The sequence below is a fragment of the Aythya marila genome (genome assembly GCF_965140915.1).
Source record: "Aythya marila genome assembly, chromosome: 4".
Classification (NCBI taxonomy): Eukaryota; Metazoa; Chordata; class Aves; order Anseriformes; family Anatidae; genus Aythya; species Aythya marila.
The window spans coordinates 6,785,150-6,811,418 of NC_139045.1; the positions used below are offsets into that span (position 1 = coordinate 6,785,150).

Sequence of the window (26,269 nt, forward strand, 5' to 3'; positions counted from 1 at the left end):
GTGATGAAGAAGAGGAACTTTATTTTTTCATGAAACCCCCCCCAAACATCTATTAGTTAGCCAAGTTAAATCAGTGACATTTATTTGTAGGTGCCCACTACTCAAATCAACTAATGCCACCCCAACAAGGAAGTACATTTACAATTATCATTAAAAATGTACTTTAAAAGTGAAATACATAGCAACATTGGGAACAACTGCTATTTGTCAATAAGCGAGGCAGAAAATTTTAGAACATGCATAAAAATGAAGTACTGCTCTCTGCTTTCCCTCCGTCTCACCCTCTCCCAAGATTACCTTTTTTCCTCTCCCACCACTTTTTCAGCAAACTTTCTGATTCCAGAATACAAACTGCAAAAACATCACGGAGGCACTGACTGAACTAAGCGTCTGCAGTTACGAAGTTTATCTGCTACAACATCTTTTTTTTTTTTAAAGACACCCACCGTGACATGAAATGAAACAAAGCCATTCAGTTTTACAACCTTAACTCTATTCAAAGCGCTCTCATTACTCACAAGAGGAAACAATTTCATTTTAATGACTGCACTGTTGATTGACATATCTTTCTTGGAAAAAAAAAAAAAAGGGACAGAGGGTGGAAGAAAGAAAAAGGATTTTCCCCTTTCTGCTTCAAATAATTTAACCTGAAATGCTAGCAGGTCTGGCACGTATCTCAGCACTGAGATTCCTTGAAACCTCTACAGCAACCTCTTGAAAACGCTCCGTGGCAGCTCCTGACAGCAGCACTTCAGCAGGTGTGTCGGTCCAATTAGCCAGCCACAAAAGTTTACAGAACAGAGGGCCTGCCTCTGGATCGCTACAGGCTTCTTTTTCCTCTTTCATTTTCTCAATTAACGCTGTAGTCATTTCTGTAGATTACAAAACACTGCAGACAGGATGACGTCTCTGAATGACGTCTGGGCTAATGCTTTCCTCGAATGGGCAGCTAGGCTCTCTTTTGAAATAATGGGATACTTTGACTACAATATTATTGCAGAAGCTTCCCAGTACGCGGCCCGTGGACTCAACGTGGATAAAAATGAAGATGCTGTTAAGACCTCATATTTTCAACCTCGTGTTTTCAAGCTCTTTGAGCTTGACAGCGGTGGCGTAGCACCTTAAATGCCGCACAGCATGGGGCGGTGAGGGAGAGTTAACCCTCTAAATACTCAGTTTCTCTCTGAAAAGAGGGCTTCTGAAGCACGAAACTAAACACGCCAAAGACGACAGGCTCCTTAAAGTCTTAAAATCGGTATTTCTTTCAAAATGTTGTCTTTTAGCGGAGACTTGGCGCATTTTGAGGCAGGAAGGCAAAGCGCAGCGCCAAGTTATGAGGCTCTCCAGCCTCCGAAGCCTTCCCCGGCGCAGGCTCAGGGGCAACTCCTGCTTTATTCGCGTGTAACTCCCCGGCAGCGCCTCAGATAATGGCCAAGCAGCAAACAGCCCATCTCCCGGGGTATAAAACTCCACTTCAGGTGAAGCCAAGCCAGCCGAGAGCGCTTCGCAGCCAGCACCCAGCACCGGCCGCTCCTCCGGGCGGGCTTGGGGCTCGGCACCACCCTCCCCCCAGACCCTCCTGAGGCGACCAAAGCTCCTCGGAGCCCCCCCCACACCTCGCACCAACCGCTTACCGGGCTGCCGCCTCCCCGATCCGGCTCAGGCACGGCGAGGGCCGGCGCCCAGGGCAGGAACTCCGCCGCAGGAAGCGGGAGGTGCCTCCGGCCCCCGCCTTCCCCTTTCGCCCCGGGGCGGCGGCGAAGGGAAAAGGATCCCTCAGCGCCTCGCCATGGAGCCTCCCCCCCCCCCCCCCCGCCGCTTTTCCTTCGCCGCTGCTTCCCCGGACTTTCCCCTCGCCCCAGCGGCGAGGGCAGCCGAGCGGCACCGGCCCGAGCGGCCGCAGCCTCCCCGCCCCTGCCCGCCAGGCTTCCTGGCTGGAAATTCCCGCTGACGCTCACGGGGAGGGAGGAGCGGGGCGGCCGTTGGGCGGGAGCGGCCGTTGCTGAGGCTGAGGCGGCTGAGGGGCGGCCGTTGGGGGTGCTGCACGCCCGCCACCTGCCCGCAGGAGGGAGCGGCGAGCGTAGCCTGCGGTTTATCTTTACTTATTTATTTATTTATTATTTATTTATTTATTTTTTTTTTTGTAGGGATTCCTGTAGTTTTCTGGCGGAGGAGGCGTCCTCGTCGGATAAAGTCCGTGAAATAGCAGCCGCAGACGCATCTCGCGGCCAGCACCGCGTTTAGCTCCTCACAGATGTTACGCGAAATAATCCGAAACGCCCTTTCACCGAGTCTTAAGCCTCCCCTTTGCTAAAGGTGAAGAGCACCTCAGATCAACAGCCAAGCCAGCGTGGCTCACCTGAGGTAAGTTAGTGCAAAAATTCATCAGCACACCAGTGGGGGGCTCCTGTTATGGCAGGACCACATAAGATTAAGACCTCACCAGTTATTTACCTCAGAATTCAATGCGACTAACAAAAAAAATCACAAGTGATGAGAAAAGTTAACAAACAAAACCAAAAAACCTACATACATACAAGAAAAGCAACACTATAAATAAGAAGATGCAGCTATTTCTTGTATTGAAACAAGGGACTTCCATCCAGAACAAAAATGGAGTCAAAAGAAACAAAGTGAAATCGCAAGAAACCTGTTGACTGAGTTGCAAAGAAAAAACATTTTATTATTATTATTAAAACCAGAGAGTTATTACATGCTTATCTTTAACGCCATATAATTTAATCACGTCACAAACGGAGACCATGCTGTTGAACACCTCCTGTCTGTCCACATGTTAGCTGATTTCACCCGTGGCAAAGGAGTAAATTAAGATGTCAATGCTGTGCACTATACCTCTGGGTAGGAACGGAGATGTGCTTGTTTGAAATTGGTACTGAGGCTACAGAAAGAAGCTTAGAAATACACAGGATTTTCTCTGCCTCTGAATAAGAGAACTGAAATCTCATACAGGTTATACACACATACATATGCAGAGACCCATTTCCTGTATTTGTCACTGTGATGTAGGTCTAAAGATGCATTTGTCCATTCCCCTCTAAGTCCAGGTTTTCATGACTTAGCACTTCTGAATGAAGTGTTTTTCCTTTTTAAATACAGTACTTCCTGTACTCTCAAGACCTAATATTAATCAGTTCTGTGGAAACAAGTACACTGAAGTAAGCAAAGCAAGCGAGAAGAGAACTGGGCACCAAAGCTTTATGAGAAGGAAGTCTAGATGGATATAAAACATGAGAAGCATTTCAAAATAAGGTTAGTTTAAAAGAAAAGATGCCATGTCACAGCTAGTCACAGGCATGCTCACAGAGCAAGACCTGTATGAACAAGTACCAGGAAGTCAGACAAGGTGGAAAAGCTCCAAAACTTAAACAGACTTACTTGGTAGATTAATTTTAAAAGGTCACATTATCAAGTACACAGGCTCAGGTTTCTCTGTGAGATCTGAATCAACTTCCCCAAACATCTAGGTTCTTAAAGAAAAGCCCTTTTAAAACTATATTTAAAGAATAACTTTGTCTTTCTTATAACTCAATGTCATAAGAGAAATATTACTGCTATTGAAACTCACAATAGGGTCAGGACTGTAAGTCTCCAGAACACTAGATATATAAGTTGTTTTAAAGCACATGATTCTCACCTGAAAAGCTAAGTAAGCAATTAGCTTTCTAATCCTGGTTCCACTAGGGGAACTAGAGAGAAAATACGGACTCAGGTGTCAGCAGTTTGCAATGGTAGACAATGTGACCACTTTCCTGGAGAACACAGGGTTGCACCTGGACAAGATCAGCTCACAGATGAAGAGCAGGTGGTTAAAGCTTAACCTAAAGGAGGTAACTCTTCTGTTCCTGAGCTGAGGGAAATGTTATAAACCATTGCTAGCTACAGTAGGTACAATCTCTGGTAAGTGGGGAAGCGAATCAGAGGTAAGGCTTCCTAATTATATAGTTACCTAGGGTATCTCACTTAATGAGATTGTATGTATTTAAGTTTATTGATATGGTTAAGAAAAAAAAAAAGGGAACATCTTGGAGTTGTGTCAGGTCTTATGTTACTATGCTTCATCTGTGAGTATGTATTCTTTTACAAGGTCAGGTGTCTTTGGCCTTGGATTTTTTTTAATCCTCTAATTAATACTGTTTCTTCTCAGGAACAAAGCATTATCTCTGAAAAGGAGGCTTTTTATTTTTCTTCCTCTAGGGATATCTGAAAACAGATACGCACCCAATAGTAGCAGAGGCTTTAAAGTAATTGTTCTTCATTTTAATTGGTATGCCCGAAATAGAAAAAGAAGTCAAAGTTTTCTGCTGTATTTGCTCTGTTTCTGAGGTACTTATTGGAAATGAGGCAGGATTTTTTTGTTCTTTTTGACCTTATATTTGCGGTCCTGAAACAGGAAGAGATGAGGGAAAATCTAAAATAGCTGCTGAGAGATGCTTCCTTTTAAAATATTTAGCCATCTGTCTTTATTGGCCTGTTAGGCCATGATATCCAAATTCTTTCCTGGTTAATCTGCTTTTTATTTTTGATCGAGAAGTTCTAACTTTAAAGCTCATTTGCCTTGGATAGTAGCCAGTGATTGTCCAGCACATGCTCCTGTCCTCAGAGAAAGTTATCAGGATTTAGTTAATGTTTGCTGTGAGCTGCGCCGTTATCTCCTGTAATTTGAATCCACGAGGAACATAAAAGGATAATACATTTAATAATTGTGTGTGTGTGTATATATATATATATTTGCATTTTTAAAATGGTGCTATCATTCTAAGACAAAATATATGCCGAGATCTAAACAAGTAGGCAATAGAAATAGTATAAAAATATCTAAATAGCCAAGGTGCATATGCAAAGCCAACCAATTTGAAGTGCAGCAAGAACAGTGTGTGGAGTTAAGTGATGCTGCTAAACCTGCACATGGCAGCATCCACAGAAATACTTAATGTCATCTGTGCTACTTTGTTCTGGTGGATGATGATCTGGCCTCAATTCATCATGTATTTCATCAGCGCTTATATGGGCACGAGCAATACCCTGCAAAGTTCAAAACAGCATGGTGTCTCCTGCAGTTACACAAGCCATGTCCCAAATATACTTTTTGCTTTATTCTTGCACAGCTGTGACTCAGATTTGGGGTCTCATATCGCCTCCTAAGTGCTTAAGATCTGTAGCTGTGCTGAGACTGATGTTCCAGTGTGGTTTGGCTTAAAAGCGTTAGAACTGTAGGAGGAGAAAATTTCAGTAGTGAAAAGCAGGATGGAGGATTTACAGAATCACAGAATCATTTAGGTTGGAAGAGACCTCCAAGATCACCTAGCCCAACCTACAATTTAGCAGATCTGACTATGAGAACCATGAGGCTGTAGACATGGCTAATGAGGAACATAATTAATAGAGAAAGGGGGACTTCAGGAGAGAGCTACAGGTTTAAAAAAAAAAAAAAAAAAAAAAAAAGGAAGATTTAAAAAGTACGAAACCTTGAATAGTGTATTACTAAGCATTTACTTATAAGCACTAATCTGAATAGAAGTGAGAATGAACCTGTATTCCTACTTGAAAGCTAACTTTTGTGCGTGAGATACAGATAGAGGTAAATAACTTCACAGGTTAGCTTGGTCTTACACTCAGTAATGAGAAGAAGATTGTTAAACTCCCAGACACTAAGGATGACAGTTTTCATCTTCTATATTTTCTCTTCCAGGATTAGTAGTTTTCTTGCATTAGTAGCTGATAGACGCAGCTATTTTTTCATCTTCCATGTAGTAAGCCTGCTAATTTGCTTAGCAAATTAATTTAGTTATAAACACATTAGGAGTTATGGTTACAATCTTAGTTCTGACATCTTCTGCTTTGTTTTAATGTACATCTGTTTAGTACTTCATCTACTGCTGTTATACGGCTAGATCGCTTATCATCACTTACCTCCTCTGCTCGGTTCTTTCTGTGTCTTTCTGTGATTTTTACCTACATCATTTCTAGAATGGTTGGCCTAGCTGCTTGTTGGTATGGCTAAGTAACGCCGGGCCTCCTTCCTTCCTTCTCTCCTATGCAGCCTAATTGCAAGGAGCATTTCACAGCAAACCTCTCAGTTACGCTGAAAATGGTGGCTTGTACGTTCTGTGTGGACTCTGCAGCAAGGTAGCAGCTCTCAATGGGGAGCTACACAGAGAGCTCTGAAAAATTGCTGGTGGGCTGGATTGCCTGGGCCCTGAAGCTGCTTCCTGCAAAAGGTACAGGCTGCTCTGAAAGCATTGCCTGGGCTGATGATAATTATTTGTCCAGGTCAGAGGCTGAGCTGCGTAGGAGTGGTGTACAGCAGTATTTATGTACGTGTATTCTCAGAACATAAATGGTTGTTTATAGAAATTATTTACAGTGCTATGCCATGGTGTAATAACGTAAAGGACACTTGTTATCAGAGCCTACAGCAAGGAGAGTTATAGTTAAGAGCTGTGATTTCTGGTAATGGATTTAGTAATCTACCAGTCTGTTCTTCAGAATCCAGACCTAATACAGATTGTGGTTAATCTGCTCTTTTATCAGTTAGCTATCTTGGCCAGCCCCTGAAAGCAGAAAGATTTAATTTTTTTTTTGGTCATTTAATTTCAGTGACAGTACGTTCTTACCAGTCCAATGAACTCACTCCCATCTCTTCCCACCTACCCTCCCCGTGTTATGAATAATACTGTTCTATGCTTGGTACTTCCTACGTGAGTGGGTCTGGTTTCTCTTCATAGTCTTTTGCGTATTGAATGATACACACTACTAACCTTTATGTGATTATACCTATCAGAAAACTGTTCGGGGGCCCTACTGTCTTTCCAAGAAGTGTAGGTTCTTCCCATTACGTGACTGCAGCTTTGGAACCTCAGCCATGTCTCATGCAACTAGCTAATGCAAATGAGAACAGCTATTTGGTTCTTGTTGCCTTTGTCACTTTTTGTTACTAGTTACTCTCATTAAATATATGTTGAGTTTGATTTATGAGGTCTTTTTGGGTTGGGTGTACTGAACAGGACTGATTTTTAACTCTGTAGAGATAGGAGAATTTAGCTAACTTGACTTTTTATTACTGCTATCCTATGCTGTAGTAGTTCTTTAAGGCCCCAGTAGAGGAAAGAAGTTCCAGACAGCTAAGGTGTATACAAATACATAGGGAAGAGATTTCCTTTGCCACAGAGCTTTCTCCATCTAAATATATAATGGAAAACAGATTATGGAAGCACAAAATGGCCCCTTTGGTGCTATTTGAGCTTGTGCAGCAATTTGCTCAAATCTTCCACTCACCTGTTGGTAGAAGTAGGTCCTGATTTCCTGAAATGTTTTGGTTGCAGACTTCAAGCCTCTACCATAATTTGTGATATTTGTAAAATTCCAGTCTTAGAGTCTCTGGATATGTGGAAAGCTTTCTCTCTACTTTTGATGAAAACTGAAGTTTTTTTTTTTTTTTATATCAGTATTCAGAAGATGTCTCTTTAAAATTCATGTGATTTACTTTAGGCAAATTCTGTGGTGTTAGCAGACCTTGCAATTTGGTGATGTTGAGGGGGTTAAAAACAGTGAGTGGTGAGCCAAGGCAAGTCACTAGTGTAATGGATCAGGCATCTTAAAAATGCAAGATGATAAAAGAATATTTGGAGGGTAGTAGGAAAAGCAAGCTGTCTCATGGATTTGGTTCCATAAAAGCTCTTTTTCTCAGCCTTTGCTCCAGAGCCATGAGGGCCAGAAAGCTTTTTTTAAGAATGTATCCTGTAAGTAAAACAGCAACATCCAAAACAGTACCAGTGCTATCTGCATTTGTGATGAGATGCAACAAGCTGATGAAAAGCAGGAGGATGTGTCGTAACAAGAAAAGGAGTGCTGTGATAGAGCAGGGTTTGGGGAAAAGAGGGGAACCTCAGTCTGTTTTCTACTCTGCACAAGAAAAGCAATGAGTGGTAGTAGTGGAGGAAGCAGAGTGTTCTCCATATTGTAGTTTCTTTCTTAGTTCCTTTCTTGATTTCCTGATTGGAAGCTGAAACCAAAGGGGTCTGAGAGATGATGGGACAGAGTCTTTTATTCTTTCTTTTTCTCTTACGCTTTTTAAGAGCATGATGCGGAGGACTCTAAGCTATAAATAAACATCCCAGAAACAAAGCCAGAAGTGATGTGACCACCTAATTGTGTTGCTGTTTCCAGGCACGTTGGCTTGGACACTGTTGTGCTTGCATAGCCTGCCCTGCTCTTAAGGCTAAGGAACCCCGTGCAGTGCTAGGGCACTGGTGTGTATGCTTGTACAGGCTCAGGGTCTCAGCACTGTGCACTTAGAGATCAGGTCTCCATGTGAGTTTTCTGACCTGAGGGTAGGGAAATAGAATTGCAAAGTCTCCAAATGCATCTATTTACCTAGACGTCCAAATAAGAATATGAGACTACTGTTTAAGCCCTTGGGTGTATTTACAGCAACTCTTACCAACTTTTAGTGCTGTGTTGCCAACAATTGGCTGCACCCAAAGACACTCCCTTAGATAGCATAGTGAAAACTTAGTTCTGCTTGCATTCACATCAAGGGCAAACTCTTGTTGACCTACCTGGGTGTAGGGCTGGCGGCTGAGGAAGGATCTCTGCTTTCCCTACATGTTTGGAAAACATCCTCACAGTGGGCCCATGTGGCTGCAAATAGTAAGTCTGCACAGCATTTGCAAAAATACTCAAATATTTCTTGAAGCAAGGCTTAGCTTTGCGAGCTGTATATAGGTCTGCAAGAAGGTAAAATGGGAGTCATGATTTCATGAGTGCTTCTGGGGAGGTCCAGCTGAGCCTGCTGGAATCTGACTGTGGTCTAGCCAGGTTAGAAAAATGTTCTCCTTGTGACAAAGATGCTGTTCTTATTCTAAGGATATAGAACAGAAGTCTGGAGAAATGTTGATCAAAGATATGAGTGTTAGATTCTCTCTGTCTCAGATTGTTCCTAATTCTTCCCACAGTTTTTATCTCAAGAGATGAATGTGCCCACACTATAACTTAAGATCAATCTGTCCAATACTTGGACAATTTCTATGGCCCTGCGTCCTATGTCTTGTTCCATCCCATAACGCTACTGTAGGAGGGGGTCGTGCAACTAGAAGACTCACTTGCTATTTGACACAGCAGGTCCTCGAGGACCTGCCCAACTAGAAATGTTGGTACACACTGGTATAGTACTTTTCTTTTTTTTCCCCCAGATATTTGCCCTCATTGACTTCTGTTGCAGATATGAGTAGTTTCAGCACTTCTGCAATCAGGCTTCAGTGTCCAAGTAAAGCAACTAGAAAATGAGGAACACAGACTACCTGTGAAAAGTTTGGTTTAAGTGATGTGACCAGAATCACAGAAGAACTCTGGCACAGCAGAGGAGGCATAACAGCTTATTTGGGCAGAATTAAGGAGAAGATCCTCTCTCTTCCAGAGTTGCTTTGCTTGCTATAATCCTCCCAGCTAATACTGGAAAAGTCATGGGAGCCCTATGGAATGCAGTCTCTTGAACGTGCAGTTCTTCTCCAGACCATCCCTATCCTAACAATTCAGATGCCATAGAGTGGCAACTTCCATACAAAACAAAGGAATTCTGGTGAAGTTCTGAGCTGAAAATAATCACTTATTGATAAGAAGTGCTCATCAATAGGTTGTTAATACTAGCAATATAATCAGCCCCCTTCATAATATAAAAATGAACTTATTGTTAGAGCAAAAGGCTCGGAATCTGGGTTCTATATGTAGATTTCCAGTGTAACTTTGATCTTTGAAGCCAAAGACCGGAGAAAGAGTCAGAAAAGCTAAAACAAAGGCAATAGCTGGTGACCAATTCCTGTTTAGTAGCACGTGTAACCTTTATTCTTTCCTACTTTGCAAACAAACAAGCAATGTGTCAAGCAAACAAGTCTCCAAACTGTGGTTTTGATTGACATAGACACAAAAACACTTAATCTTATTTTGATCCTCCAATAACATGCAGTAAGTAGTATGTCTTTTTTTCTGGTTGTATTAATTACTGCAACTTGTATGAAGATGAAGACTGAATAGCTGCCACAGGTCAGTCTCCTGATCTACCAATAGTTTAATTAAGCTGTGGCTTTAAAACCTTGAAAGAGCATTGAATAAACTTGAAACTGGAAAAGGTGAGATTTGATCAAATTACATATAACTCATCTTCTACATCTTCTCAATGTTTTATGTGACAAAGTAGCATCGTTAGCCGAAAAATGCTGTCTCCCTAAAACTAGAGCTAGTGATTCCCTCTCTAGAAAATGCTCTGCTGTGAGCTGCACAAGCTGAAACAGAAATGCTGAGCAGGAAGGTAACCTGCAAAGTAGATTACTGCACTATAAAACTGATGCCTTTTATCACTGTGACCTACATATTAAAAAAAAAAAAAAAAAAAAAAAAAAATTCACCTCTACTAACTTTCATCCAATATGACCTCAAACTGTCAGGCACCGCAGCATCTCAGATGCTTATTAGTTCTTGATGTGAAGAAATCTTATACTCAACTTTTTTTTAAGGGAAAAATACTTCGAAAGTCATTGATCTTTATCCCCCCCTGCATAAACATATAACTCCTTACTTGTGATAAAATACTGTAAATATGAAGTCATGAAATGTTCAGGTAGTGCCACAAATGAGGACGTTATCACCTCAAGCTACCAGGAACCTTGTGATTTTTCTGAGGACTGCAGCAGAGTTTCTCACTCAGACTGTGATTCATGTTTGTACCAGAACAGGTCAGAGATTTCAGCGGAGAAGCCTGATCACATGAAGTGCATGTCCAAACCTGTTACAGTTCTTTACCCAGGGGCCAAAACCAACCACGAGTCTTTCTTTTCCTTCACGTTACCCCTTAGCAGAAAAACAGCTATTTAGATTTATTATGTTTGTTATTAAGTTGTCTTAATAGCTATGCAAAGTGCCCTTTTTCCATGCATATATCAAAGCCATATCATGGAAAAAACACAATCTGCCTCCTTTTAACTCCTGTGTGTGCTTCAGTGCCAAGACTGCTGTAAGGGCCTCCTCTGGACTCTGTTTAGAATGTGTGCAATCAACACAATACGTTGCCAAATCCTTGCTGGTCATTTCTATTAAGGGAAGCTCCCACTGGTTTTGATTGCTAAATCTTTTCCATTTTGGCTTGCATGGAAATGCTTGAAAGAGGCATTACAGAACAAACACAATGGATATAAAATATGTAAGACGGTGTATTTCTGATCTAAGTAAAGGAAATCACCCCAAAATTAATCCTGCCCTCAAATCCATAAAGAAAATAATTGTATTGTTTTTAACATGTAGCTTAAAAAGGCGTGTGACAACTTGAACAGTTTCCAAAATTTCCAGATTTGGTAATGCTCACAAGTCAGACTTCTGTTAGTCAAGTACTTCTCCTGAACTATGAACAGCAGCTCTGGAATCTCCAGACTTGCTAAAATATATCTTTAAAAAAAAAAATTAAATTAAAAAAGAGGGCAGTGTGTCAGACTTCCTTCATTAATCTAAACTTGTTTAATGAGGACCAGAGAGGAAATTCTGAGTAAATGGAGTCAATATTTCAGTGTCTGTCTTGGCCACATAAGAGAAGAGACAAACTTGATAGAGAACAAACAGAAAAAGCCCCAGTGGATTTCCATCTAATCCATCCCATTAAATGCTAACCCGCACAAACAACTGGGTACGGTGTGCTGCTGGCCACAGTGTGAAGGGTTTCCACAACAAAACCAGATGCCAAAGAATTGTAGTGCACCAGAAGGTCACAGAGCTAAGGAAATGACTCTTAAAATAACAGCTTTCTAAACATTCGATAGATTACCACAGAGAAGAAACTGTGTGTTTGAGGGTACCAGTAAAAGCACGTTGGCACTGCAGTCACCTGATGAAGATCCCATCACCTGATAGGAGGCTAATTAAGATGTCATATGACAGCCTGAAGAGCCCCACCAGGAGCTCAAAGTTTAGTTTCTCTAGAGCTGCCATAGTGCATGGTTTATTGCATATGGAATTTCTGAGATACTTACCAAAAGGGTGAGTTTAAGTGCTTTTAAGATGTCATTTTTTTCCCACTTTTCCTGAGGTCTACAGAGTAAAAGTGTGGAATGATGAGAAATCTTTCAGCAAACCTTTCTATTTTTAAAGAACTCATGTACTTTGTGATCCTGTGGCAAGGAATCTGGTTCAGCTTCCTGAGGGATTTAGGGTTTAGCTCTGCAGAGAAAATGTTAAGTCGTGAGCCTGTCTCCTGGAAGAGACGGCCTGTACCCTCTGAGTGTTTTTAGGCTATGCCTTAACAAGATTCACCAGAAGTGGCAGAGCTGTGGCACTGTTGATGAGCACTGTAAGCTTGTGATCAAGGAAAGCCCCAGCATGAAAAACAAGTAGAAGGAATGAACTAGCAGGAGTTGAGCTGCAGAATGTTATAGATGCTCTGCTTGCCAAGGCAAATGGGTAACTGGGTGAAGGCGGGGGCTCTTGTTTCCAGCTGTGTGGAGGGGCTTTTGAGAAGTGCTAGAGAGGAACTGACTCTTTGGTGAAATGGGTAAGAGTGACACAGGGAGGTTCTGCAGACAAGTTTAGGCTGTGACATAGAAAACCAGAAAGCAGAACCCCCAAACATCACTTTCCGAAATGTGCTTTATGTTACATGAAGCATCCGCCAGAGTTGGAGAGTTAGCTTCAAAATTCAGCTGAGAAAATGACGTATGGAGGAAGAGTTGAAAGTCACTGGGAAGTGGGCACACAAAATGTAAGAGGTTCCATAGCAACGTGCACGCCATGCCTAGGGATCTTGGTCCTCCAGTTACTTCAAATGAAGACCTGCCTACAGAAACCAATATGCCAGAGGCTGAAAGATTTTGATCTTTCCTTTGCTATGGGGTCAGGACGCCTTAGGGTGTGATCCAGCATGCACAGATTGGGCTGTAGCCAGAGGTGTACCACTGGATTTCCTTCATAAATTTATAGAGACGCTCTTAAGCTCCAATTTTGAGAAGGTGAAGGACACTGAGTTGTTTTTCTATAGCTCTTCCAAGGAAGTTCACCTCTTTCAATTGATCTGAAATGAATATTTATCATCAAACTAAAACAATACTGGTAAAGAGACCTAAAATTATTCTAACAGTTTTTACCACTTACAGAACCTGAAAGGTAGTGGGTTATTTTGAGATCTGCAATCCCATGATTGGATTCACTCTTTAATTGTATAAGTCAAATAGTAGGCAATAATTAATTCAGATAAAATTGGTGCTGAGGGTAAAGAGTCAGATTTTTTTTTTCTTTACTGAAGCCTGCCTAGTCTGGGGCCTGGTTTCCAGGTCTCAGAGCTAGCTTCAGTGTTGAATGCTGTAGTGGGTTCATTACAGTGTGATGCAAACCATTTCACTTTTGGCAGTACAGAGACAGATCATCAAGTCCAGCACTACTGACTTGACTGTTTTCTTTGTGGTAACTTTGATGCTTTGTTTTTTCCTTTTGTCTTAATACAAAATTCATTTTAACAGCAGTAATCTCCTTAAAGCCATGCTCTCAAGGTAGTTTTGTTGTTAAGGACTGGATCTAATGTCTCCTTAAAGGACATCAATGCTAAGGCTAACTGATACTTGAAAAACAAACAAACATAAGACCAACAACAACAGTCAGTCAGGACTCTAGTGTGTAGGTGGAGGGAAGCCTTGGCTGCTGAAGTATTAGGGCTACAAGTGGCTGAGAGTCTGCACTTTCAATTTTGTTGTGCCTTGACAGTGTTCTCTGGCAGGGAAGGACCAACTCAAAAGGTGATTGTGAAGCTGCATTTATAATCTTAATTTTGTTTGTTTTTATTGTAGGTATAAGAAACATTAAAAAAAGCCATGGGCACATCAACAACATGCCTCCAGCCTCAATGTTACCAAGTTTCACTGAACAAGGTACAGGAATACATGTACAGCAAGGAAAATAGGACAAGATACCACTGCTCATCTGGCAAACAGGGACTTGGAGGGGTGAATAAAAGATAATATCATGTAAGTAAAGATAGTCATGGTGTATTTTGGGGAGGGTACGAGTGTTGGTACATAGAGATATACTACCTACATGAACACTGGTGTAGTGTTGCTGAGTCTGATACCATAGCCATAATATTCTTTGTATAACTGCATGCACAAAAATATATAACTTGTGATGTTTGGGTTACACCTTAACTGTATCAGGCTCATTAAGGAGCTTAGGAAGGATTTTAATTTAGTTTGATCTTACTAGCTCCAATCCTGTGGCAGACAGGCCAAATTTGTTTAACTCAGCAGACAATCAGTTCTATTTCTAGACTGCTCACCTGTACATGCTATCCAGATTTTACCTGGATTAAATAATAATCTGGATTTCTCAGTTTTTACACTGAATATTGAATCACAATCCATAAAACTGAATCTTATGGTTCTAAGTGATTTTTTTTTTTAAATGCCTACTTCAGCTTTTGCCACTTGCCCAGTGTTTATCAAACACAAAAGAATGATATACTTTTGAAGGAAATAATACGGTATTGCTTCTAGATATCAAAATATACTCAGGCGGCCATAAATTCTGTTCTGAAAAAAATACAGTGCATCTCCCTTCCCTGAGAAAGATGACTCAGCACTCTCCAAAGAGAGTCAACTCTACTCTCTTAGACCCAGAGCATGATCAAATTCCAGGGCGGTATAAAAAAACAAACCACCAACCCTTTGGAAACAAGAACATTTTACATCTTAGTATTCTGACAACCAGAGAGAGAAGGCTGCTTTTTTCTCTTCATTCTGACTCTACTCCCACAACCGAATTTCACGAAACAGGCAAAATAAATAACTGTAGAACTGCTGCCACCTACAGTCTGGCTGTAAAAATGTCAGCTTTGGGAAGAATACAGAAGTAGTAGTAATAACAGGGTGTTAGTCACCCACCCAGAATGATATAATATAATGTAAATAATTTAAGGTACAGTTAGGATTCACGTAAGGATCCTGAAGTGCCTTTCTGAAGGATACTTTAATCATCACCTGTTTGCCTTGCTTGCATTACAAGAGTTGATTTTTCTTGCAAATGCTAACAATTCACACACTAAGATTTCCTCACTTTCTTTTCCCTACATTATGCAGTGAACCATTTTTAGAGACACCACATGTAAGGATGAATGATGTCACTGCTGGTACCTCAGAGGAGAATGCTGTTGCACCAGCTAAGCTGAGGTGAGGCATGCCTTGGGATGCGGGAGGGCTCCAAAAGACTTGGTTTCAGAGAGATCATACTCACTCTGCAGTAGCTCTCTGTTCTCGCTGACACTAAGGAAGCTAACAGTTGAAGCAAGAGGTGAACCAGAAGAGGAGTCCCAATAGATCATGCAGATAAAAACTACATAGAGTGAGAATTCAAAGCTGGACTCCTTGGGAAGTTCCTTATTGCTGCCAGTAAAGAATGTTTTTTTCCTTCTCCCTCTGGCCAGTGTTTTTTTTCTGGTGGACATCAGCCAATATTTGAAGGATTTAGTCTTAAGAAGGCAGGAAGCATCATGTCTTTTGGGAAACTGTCATCCAACTTCAGGGAGAAGAAAACTTTGAAAACAATTTAGATCAGTTGCAGGATGTATTTTCCTCCTTCCTCCCCTCTTTAACCAGCCAATGTGGTGGCGATGTGTTCAAGTGGCTGTATTTGTATTGTATATCTTTCCTGAAAGTAACACAGGCACTTAGCTTTTAGCAAAGCCTCTTTATAAAACATGTATTTAACATGTTTTTTCACAACCTATTTTTTTTAAGCTTTAGACTACAGTAACAGTATGTTTAACTCCACTTGATGGCGATATAAATATAGAAAGTATGGGGCCAGTTTTATTCTGTTAATTATATTAACTCTTGATTTAGCTGTTTTAAAAGCTTGTCAGACTGTAGCCGCCTTTTCAGGTATTTATAAGTATTCAATCAAATTCGACTCAGGTGGTCCTAAATGGTCAAGGAGGCTTAAATTTTTCACTGGCTTTGGAAAATGATCACTTGCATGCCCATTATATATATATAGTTTTTGCAAAATGAAGACCTTTCACATAATCAGAGCATACAAACTAGAAATTGAAGGTAAGCCAACAGGACAATGTATACGGTCTCCTGGCGGCTGCTGCTATTGCCATCATCTAGGAACAGATGCTGCAGGCTTGTGACTGACTGTAAGTGGAGGAAATTCAAGCTGTGAGGAAGTCTGGCATTGATGGGTGAGATATCCATTGCACTGAAGCATCTTATTATGGCTCTGGTTTTAATAATAAGTTATATGCTCAGAGCAGGTAGTATTAGTTGGGAATTTGGGGTCCTTCAGGACTGGATATTCAACCCCCATCCTATCTCCTCTTTTGGTGATGAAATAATTGTTGAGGTTACACGTACAAACACAAGGGTGATTCCTGCTACAGAAGTACTTGGACAGCATGGGGTACAGTTCCTAACTGTGACTGTGGGTGACGCAAAGTATGCAGGCCAAGGCTGATAAAAGGGCTTAGATGGGTAATTTCTATGGGAGTTTAATGAATGCTAGACACCTGCATTTCATTGCAGATTTGTCCTTTAATGTGTTTGTGTCCATTTACTTTGTCTGAAATAGGGGTGATATTTCTCTCCCATGCTAGCAGTTTGGCCTTTTATTTTTTTAAGTTCTTCATTAAAGCCTGTTTTTCACCAATACGTGGAGTGACCAGTAGTATCCTAGTCTAAATGGACAGTAAGATAATTTACAATAATCTGTAGGGGTAGTGATAATCACCACCCCCCAGCCACAGAAGAGTGTAAAGATAAGAGCTTTCTCTTCTATGCTTGAAACGTATTTATTTCACTGACAGGGAGTGGAGGAGAAACTAGACTAACACGCCTTTCCCAGAAAACACAGGGCTCCCATTACAAACCTGTTGTTGCTTCTGATGGCAGTCTTAAGTGTCTAAGATCACTGTGTCTATCAAATGGTAAATGATTTGTGGGAAACACACCGGGAATGTTTTTAAATTCATGTGACTCAAACTCAAAGGCAAATAATTTTGGAGTTTGGATTTTAGTGTTTCATATAGTGAATAAGTCATGACAATTTTACTGCATCAGTTCTATGCAAAAAATAAATAATAATCATCATGGCCAGGTGTCTTACCCTTATTTCAAAACTTCTATTTTTTTCCTGATTAAAAAGTAAAAAGTTAGAGGGAATAGGTTGTGCAGAAAGCTTAAACCTCAGTTAAGTATAATTTATGAATTTAAGGCATGTTCTTTCTGTACCTTCTATGATATCAGAAAGATGTGTTACAGGAAAAAAAAAAAAAGCTCTGTATTCAAATGTAGTGTCCAGGAAGGAAAAAGCAAAGGTAGACAAAACATCCAAAAGAGAAGATTTTTCAAATATTGTACCTACGTAACCAAGCAATGAATGAGGAAAAGTGCAGTAGTTAACTTGTATCCACTTGGTGAAACTCTTCAAATGTTTCAGTAACTATGTAATGAGGATTTAGGGAAATGCATGCAGTTGATGTGAAACTGCTTACATCAACTGTAGCATTCTTCAACATTTAGCTTTGGTAATTAGGCAGGCAAGCTACAGGTTTACCAATATTAAAATTACTGATTTTTAAGTATGATTTTTTTCCTTCTGATTGGGGAAATTTACCATAAGATACTGTAAGAAAGATCTTCATCTGGCCTCTCATGTCATAGCTCAGTAGCAACTTCACGTATTCTTTACTTCTCTCCAGGTAATGTTTTAATTTTAAAAATGAGGGCTTCAGAGACTCAACTGGAAATTGAAACTTTATTCCATGACCATCAGTTAGCACGCGTGAGACAGTAGCAGGCTGCTTTACCAGCTAATAGAGCTTATTTTTTCCTCAAATGTATAAGGAAAAAGGCATGCGCAGAGCCTTCAAGTTCTACAGCTACTGAGTAAAAACCATTGAGTCATTCTCCTGTTTGTCTGGTCTACACAGATTACATGGTTTTGAGGAATTAGTGTCCTCGTACATACCAATCCTCTTACTAGCATCTCTGATCTTAGCTGTTTTTTTCTGAAGGCTACTGAAAGCAAGCTAAGAAAATCAACTGCTTCTTTTTGTTTGAATTCAGAACTTGGATTTGCTACAAACTTGTGAACGAGAGACAGTACATGAGGAGCTTTGCTGAGCTGATTTCTGAACCTGACCTGCTGTAGCTGTTCCTTGGGAATATGGTATGTGGCTCCACTTCTGAACCCCTTCAGAAGGCAGGAAGGGATACATGTTTCAGGTAGCACTATAAAACACTTGGAAATTGTGCCTGCTACAGTTCCCTGTTACTGACACAGCAAACATTTCATGCTCAGACTCCGTTCTGTCTAATCTATTATAATAGGTTACAGACTAGTAACCTTTTACAGAACAGAAGTCTACACATTAGCCCCTCTACAGAGCTACATCAGTTTTACTCCTTCAATTCCTTCCTGTTATACGTGTATATCATCATAGCTTCACCATGATTAGACACAGATTGAGATCAACTGGAAAAGTGGTCAAGAATTGTGTCTCTGTGGCAGTTTTGATGCTGTCAATTGGTCTAATGTATGCTCCTCAATGAACAGTTCATGTAAAAAATCGCTACAATTCTCAAACTAGTGCTGGGCTGCAGGCTTACAATGAGGGGTTCTTGGATTTTTGTCACAATCAGTTTTAGGAGGTGAACAGACAGGATGAATGGCAGAAAGCAAGTATTTTAACTTGGGTTATAGAAACTCCAGAAACATCAAAGTGAATGTTAAAGGATATAGGAATCTTCTAGAAGGGACTTTCCTTTTGTGTAGGAGGCTCATGCTATCCCATAGGTTTTTGTTTGTGAGAAACTTTCTTGAATGTTCAGAAAACGCTTGGTAGAGAAACTGAGTCTTCTAAGCTGGGGAGGGTTATTTTTTTTAAAAAAAAAAAAAAAAAAAAAAAAGAGAATCTGAGCATTACCTAACTAAAGGGCTGCAAGTGCTCTTATTCCTTAGGATTATATCTCTGATGTACAAAAACTGACAAATTGTAAGAGTTCCTATGGTGCCGTAGGTTGATGCAGGACTTGATGGAAGTTGGAGTTTGAAACAATGCAGAAAAGTGAAACTGGTGCTGTTTTATTTTCACAGGCTGTCTGTAAACTGCAGTAGTTCAGGTCACTGCTTTATGAGCAGCTTGGCTCTCTACATTGTAGGCTGTTTGGGGGCAAGATCAAGAGAATCCTGGGGTAGGGTACAGCTGTGCTTTTCTCATCATGCCTTCATATCAGTCAGAGCCCTCTGCACCCCCTCAGGACTGCTGCTGGTCCTTCCAAGTGTTATGAGAAACTAGGCTCAGTACAGGATGACTTAGGCTGGTGTGTGCAAAAATCTGGGGACTTCTGTGTGTTCATCCTGTATTTATTCTGCAAGTGTAGCTACCATCCATGATTCAAATGTGATTTTTGGGGTAGGGACTGGCCTTGCTCTGTCCACCTTCTAGTCTAATGGGGTTCTACTCTGGGGTTTTCATATTACTATTAGGGTCTCATACAACACTATCCTGAAGTAAGACAAATCCAGTGACAAAGCTGAAAAAAAGTGGAATACTTATCATTAGTGATGTTGAAAATGGGGCATTTATTTTAGCGAATAGTTGAACTATTGTGGTGTGGCCACATGTTGGTCAGTGCTCTCTCTGTTGATAAAAAGCCACATTTAATATCACTGCACTTACAGCTAGACTGTGACATCAATTATCCTTGCATTTCAAGCCTGGTGTAGCTTGTGTTGAAAGTGTAACTATGAAATAGAGATGTTAAGAGCAACAGGAGCATGAGAAACACTATCTTGCTATCTTTATCTAACCTAATTATTTTCAGCAAACTTCTTCCATGATGACATGAATGTTTTATAGGAAGTTGGTGTCAGGGAAATGAATGCTATTGTTTTAATGCAAATCTAATTAGTCTGTGGGACATCTTGCATGCTTAGCAAGTCCTTGTCCAAGGATGATTGCCTCAGCACTTTAGCAACTCTAACTTTTGGGCATAATGCAGAGAAACTGTTACTGGTGCTTAAGAATGCTCCGTGATGCAAAGCTGCCAATCCAGCACTGTAATTGAGCTTTGATTTGAACAAAAAATGATGGAAATGTCAATAAATCTGTAGGCTACTGGTATAAAGATGGTTAGTCTGAGTGCAGGTGTCAGAGGTAGTCAGAGGTGGTGCCAGCAGAGGGCGGTTAGCCAAGGCAACAGGCACCCCTTCTGCCTCCTCTTGGCTTTGCAAAAAATATTTACTGAGCATTATGAATGTCCAAATCCTGTTTTACATGCTGCAAATTATTGTGTCAGTGTGTTATGTAGTTATTTGGCTGCATACAGCCCTGCTAGTTGCATATTAATCACTGTATTGGTTATTGGGTTTGCAAAATGGATTAGCAAGAGCAAACAGTTGGCAGTGCTGAAGTGCATGTGCTTGTACTGTCCTTTACAGTCCATGGTACCATGCAGAATTATTGAATTTCTTATAGTTGATGGGAGGAATAAAGTGATGCGTGTTGCCATGAGATGATAGGAGGGTAAAGCACTCGAAATCAGTGAAATGGTGGTAAAACAAAGGTAAGGTAAGAGTTCTCTAAGCAGAAAAAGTAATTATCTGAAATACTTCCCATCTTCTGAGTAATTTCCTTACCTCCAGAAAGTATCTGGAAGTGTTTTTTTTGTTTTTGTTTTTTTTCTCCTGAAGATTAAGAACCCCAACTCAGTAAACCATTTGAGGGTATGCTAGGTGCTCTGAAGAACAGGGATGGCATAAACCTGAGTGGTCTGACACCTGCCACGTCTCAGGATGCATGCTACCACTGATACTAATCCATATCAGTGGTTTTAAAATATTAGTTGTAATTTAAAGGATAATCAACACTTTTGATACTAAATTTTCAGAATAAGACTTAGATGAAATTTTCTCTGCAGTATCTTTTCAAATATCTCGTATATATTCTGAACTGCAGAGGTGTCCATCAAAGTGAAAGTTTTTTTTGGTGCAATATAACCTAATTAAAGAATCAAAATTAGTACCTACATGGGGCATGTGTTCTGCAGCTGTCTCAGCTTGTTTTAAAAAATAGGAAGCTTGAAGACTTTTTCTATTTGCTAACATGGGACTGGCTTAGCTGAAGTGAAGACCTTCAGTGTTTTAAATATAATCATTTCTCTAAAACTATTTTGTGAACAAAAAAAAATAAACTATTTCATTTGAAGAAAAAAAAAGATTAGTTGGATTCAATTACACTGTCCTTTCAATGAAGCAGAAAGTAACAATGCCTGTGTGTGTATGTTTGTGTGTGTGTGTATATATATATTTAAAAAAAAAAAAAAGACTAAAGCTATGTTATCTCTTGGAATTCTTGCAGAAATTCCTAGTGGGGTAAAACAGGTGTGATGAATAAACAGTAAGAAATATTATTGCTGATAGCAAAGACATTTTCAAAGTATATGGGATAGACTTGGATTTGCTCCAAATTCCATCTGTAAGCATCTGTGAAACTTCACAAATTTCTAAATTGAAGTTTGCTTGTGTCAAAACTCTTACAGTCCGGTCTTCAGGAGATCTTATAAAATGCCTGCTTTGCTGTGCTGAAATGCAAACACATCCTAATCTTATAAGTTTACTGTTAGCATTTCTGCGGTGCTTATATTGTGCATCCACTTATTATTTTAAGTTCAAGGTAATCAAGGTAGTCGTGCAACTTGGCAAACAACGGAGACTTTTCCTTGCCAAGAAACGTTTCCCCAGTTCATAGATCAGAAAACCTTTGATGATATGTCCTGTTGAAGGCCACTATTATACAAGGTAACTACTTCAATCATTGAGCGGTCTGATGTTTTATCAGGTCAGAGAGTTGTTGAGGAGGAAGCTTTTTTTCTGACGTCTTCCTTAGCAAATCATTAGTCTCACTAGCATGAGTAGATTAGTGCTACGTGACCCTTTTGGGGCATTTGGGAAGCCAAAGGGAATAAAGAGATATCGGTCATTTAAATATTTATACAGGTAAGAATATTATGATGTAGTAACACACAGCTATTTCCTTGTGACTTCTTGTATCTCCTATTTGATCAGGTTGTGAGGGTTCTTTGGTTTTGAGGGTCATACCCGAAAAACATTAGTGTTTTTTCGCAAACATCAAAAAATATTTATGGATTCTCGATCTGCACTGTCTGATTACTAGCTGACAGGATTTCCCACCTAGGAACATGTAAAGCGTTAGTCCGTTTCCTCATGGAAACACTGCTGTTCAGTGTTCATGTTGTTAGAGGAGCTAGCTGTGGGCTTCACAGGACATTAAGTGGTTTCATCACTGAAAAGTCTGTTCTTTTCCAAAGCCAGAGTAGGCAGATTTGTCTGTTCTGAAATTGTGAAGAGGTAAAAGGTTGCTTTAAGGTACCTTCCAACCCAGAACATCCTATGAAAAGGTTTGAGGGCGAGTGTTGATGGTAGCAGAGCAAAAGATAAACGGTTTGCGACCTCTCCCTTCTGCTACTGCTTCAGTGCTGCTGCTTTCTAGGTTTGTTGGGCACATATGTCTCTCAGGGTAAGGGCAATATGGAGCTGGCAAGCTGTCTGGTTGTTTATAGGCTGGAGAAAATCAGAAATTGGGATCCAGTATCTCAGTAAAGGGCAGTGGATTTATTAGGACCAGCTAAGGCTCAGTCCTTGAACTGGGAAGATGCATCAGGAAGAGAAGCTAGATCTTTAAACTGACTGGGAAAGGAGAATTTCTTAACTCATGTACTGAAATTCTCTGGAAAGCTTCTTACAAGTAGCAGCAGCTGTTCTGTTGACTGCACGTATGAGCTGGTGTATTCTGTCTGTTCCTTTAAGTCACTACTGGTATCCAGCAGTTGATTTGATCATTTTGGGTTTTAAGTAGCCATTCTATAGTTCAGTACAATGCTGTTTACAATGTCTATATGTGAAAGCAGGGAAAACAGGAAGGTTGTATTGTGTTTGCAAATAAGTCCGTTGTGACCTTGTGATATAAAATCAAAGAGCACAACGTGACCTGACCATTCGTGGTAGGAAGACAGTGGTGAGATACAAGGTGTCTGGACGTCTCTCTCACTCTCAATGGAGAGAAGAAGAAAGATCTGAAGATGAACTTGAACATTCAGTGTCTGCTGCTTACTTTTCCATGTTTTTGTAGTTGGTTGTCTGCTTTGCCTACAACACAAAAAGTACACAAGAGAAAAGTACTGTTTCCCAGAGCTGGTGGATGTGATGTGATGATGATAATGCGAGATATGCACTTGCAAAAAACCTGGAAACACCACCACCTCGTAACGGTACCTCTCTGAAGCTAAGCTTTCCACCAAGGTTTAGTTTGAGTGCAGTTGTAGTGACAGCATGGCTGGTGAAAGCTTATGTAGTAACTGCTGAATGCTTGCTTAAGCCAGCAAAGCAGTATACCACAGCAGATATCTCTACTTGAAAATCCAGAAGCAAAATGTCAGGTTCATTTGCCTTAACCCAGTAGGAATGCTTTCTAAACCTAGGCATCCATAGAATTCATCTGGAAGTTGTTTATGCAAGCTGTAAAATATTTCCCAGTGATGATGAGGCTTAATCACATCACAGGTGAGGCAGTCATGGCTCAGAGCCCACATGCACAAGTCCTGGCATGTGGGACTAGCAGAACAGCTTGAGGACACCTCAGAAGCTGTTGACTGAGTCTTCTTGGGATGTCAATTTGGTCCCAGCACCCACAGTGTTAGGGTTGGAGAACTGAAGCAACAGCAGAGGAGAGGGAGGTAGCACGAAGCAGAAGAGACAACAGAAGCGCTGTTTAGGTTGGTAAAGAATGTAGAAGAGTCAGAAGGGGAAAGGAGGTGGGCTGAAGGATAGGATGCTGGGGAACGGGACGAGAGGAAGCACAGAACACTGCCAAATTTGAGTAAATCTTCACAACAAAGCCAAAATGCATGTTTCATAGTGTTTGTTGAAATAATTCTCTGCTCTGAGAGTTGCTGTGTTTGTGCAGAGAGAAGGCCGTACCAGGGATCGCCAAGTTCTCAGTTGTCCAAACAATTTGAGAAGTTTAAAATTGTTCTTTTAACAGCATGCTTCTGCTGTTTCTTATAGAACATTGAGCACAGTGAGATTGTATCACTAAAACCAAATATACAGTCAGGCATAAGGCTGGAGGATTAGTTACAGTTCTGGTTTATCAAGAACAACAATACTTTTACCAGAGCTGAGGGAACTGAAATACTCTAGCACTTGGATACACAGTAATTAATGGCTCCTTAATAAGTACTTGTTGAAAAGCTGACGTACTGGGTGTTCCCAGTAAATAACTGAAAGACATATTGCTGGTGTGGCAGAAACTTGGGTCTGAATTCATAGCTGAATTCTTTCTTTACGTCCTCAGTTCCTTAGCAAATGTAGTTGTCCTGTGCCTCACTTGTGTTCATGTGCATAGTTAACTGTGCCTAACAGAGGACAAAATGGTAATGCAGAGGCCTTCTTTATCCTACCTGTCAGTATCCAAAGTGTTTTGGAAGTACAGATTTTTATCTCTAACACACTGATGTGAATGTGTGTGCTGTATGTGAGCTTTTTAGAGCCTGGGTTGGGATTAACTTCTTAAAATCAGTTGTAAAAATAAATCAGTGCTCCCCTTCAGAGGCACTCATATCCTGGTTTCTAACTTTTATAGCATGGTTACTGGCTAATCACAGATAGCTTTCTGTGGATTAGAAACCCTGCCATGCCTAACCACAGCATCAATGAGATGCATTAGCTCTTGCCCCAGCAAGGGTGGAATAACTGTGTGTGTGTTTAAAAAACAAACCTAACATTTGGTGTCTATACTAGTAAAAATAAAATAAAATGTTAGCAATCTGTCTATATCTACCCTGATTTCTGTTACAGTTCTGCCCCATATAAAGTTTTATGTCTCTGAAGTAACTTTAGTCTACCATCTGGAGTCTTGGGTTGTTGTAGTCAATAAGTTCCATTTCTGCTGTCATAAATCTTGCGTAGTTCCATGTTTGTGCAAATTGCATGTACAGTTTTGGAATAAAAGCATCCACCTTGATCTTAGATCTCTTTGTATTCGACAAAGTCTTTCTGCTTTGAATCTGGAAATATTCCAGTAGCTGCCAACGATCTAATGTGGCTCTGACCTAAGAAGCATGCAGTGCTTTTGCTGGCAGCAATGTGCCAGTTCCTTCTGATGCCAATTTTCTACACTTAAGCTCTGCCCAAACAGGCAAAGCTCTGATTCAAAGTAGGATGACAGCACTGGGATTTTTAGGGTGACTTTTGAGAAACATGGTCTCTGTGGTTTGGTAGGCTACGTGTACAGGTCTCCTGGTAATATAACTCTCTTTTAGTGTAAGTTGAATGATCAGGGATAGCATCAATTGGTATGCTAAAAATAGATTTGTTAATAAATAATAAAGTTGGCTGAGAAGGCAAGAAGTAACTTCTCAGAGTCTTTCTCCCTGACTATGGTAACCACACTGAATGTTTCTACATATATGTAATCAAGAAAATTAGTTAACAAGTTAAGGTACAACGGGATTTAAATGGATAACTACCCTTTCTTTCTTAAGTTTATCCCAGACTCACTGAGGACTGCTCTCATGCTAGCATTCTGAAAATGTGTGAACAGAGAGGGAGGGAGAAGGAAGAATTTGTCCTTCTGCTTTGTGCGCTGCTTACACATGGGATTCTCAACATCTAAGTCCAATGAACTGGAAGAAAACTTAATTTCACAAGTGGATTGTCTTCAGCTTTGATAGCAGCTTCAAAGGAGTCCTATCTGGTGGTGTTGCACTGACAGCTGTAGGGTCACAGCTGTTAAACAATGGAAGCAAAACAGCACTTGCAATTCCAGAAGGAAGTGAAGGGTCAGATATTGGAGGGTGGAGGGGCTGGACCCTTTTTTAGGGGGAAAACTATAGGTCTGTTGCCTTAAGCCAGACTTGGAGTTGCAAGTAATCCACACAGCATGATCTGGGTAGCTTGAGTAGTGAGGTCTGTTGTAAGCTGGAAGATGATGATGGGATATCCTTCTAGGTTTTCTGGTAAATTTATGGTAAATATTTGGCTGTGCTTAATTTTATTTTTTTCTTATTGATGTTCTAGCTTCTGTAAAAGTGCCTGCAACTACTGGCAGCCAACATAGTTTTTAGAGCAGCCCGTGGCAGTTTCAGGACTGTGAAAACATGAAAGGGGTTTAACACCTTTGCATCCTCCAGATCCTTCCATGCTT

At 40.6% G+C, this 26,269-nt stretch overlaps 2 protein-coding genes across 4 annotated transcripts in view; one reads left to right on the forward strand and one right to left on the reverse strand.

Moving 5' to 3' along the window:
* The window catches only part of NFKB1 (nuclear factor kappa B subunit 1), a 56,698-nt gene extending 54,929 nt beyond the window's left edge, over positions 1-1,769 (reverse strand). For both annotated transcript variants that reach the window (XM_082760203.1, XM_082760202.1), the window contains exon 1: positions 1,635-1,769. The gene's annotated coding sequence lies outside the window, so the exon portion shown is untranslated. The remainder of the gene's footprint in view (positions 1-1,634) is intronic.
* Positions 1,770-1,885: 116 nt separating this feature from the next.
* Positions 1,886-26,269, forward strand: part of SLC39A8 (solute carrier family 39 member 8) — a 64,816-nt gene continuing 40,432 nt past the window's right edge. Inside the window, exons 1-4 of one of the 2 annotated variants that reach the window (XM_082760208.1) lie at positions 1,886-2,364; positions 13,836-14,012; positions 15,120-15,209; positions 18,108-18,210. In XM_082760208.1, coding sequence (XP_082616334.1) covers positions 18,208-18,210 — 3 coding nt within the window. In that variant the 5' untranslated portion in view covers positions 1,886-2,364; positions 13,836-14,012; positions 15,120-15,209; positions 18,108-18,207. Of the gene's footprint in view, positions 2,365-3,778; positions 3,824-13,835; positions 14,013-15,119; positions 15,210-18,107; positions 18,211-26,269 lie in introns of those variants that run through there. The other variant, XM_082760209.1, reaches the window with a different exon arrangement.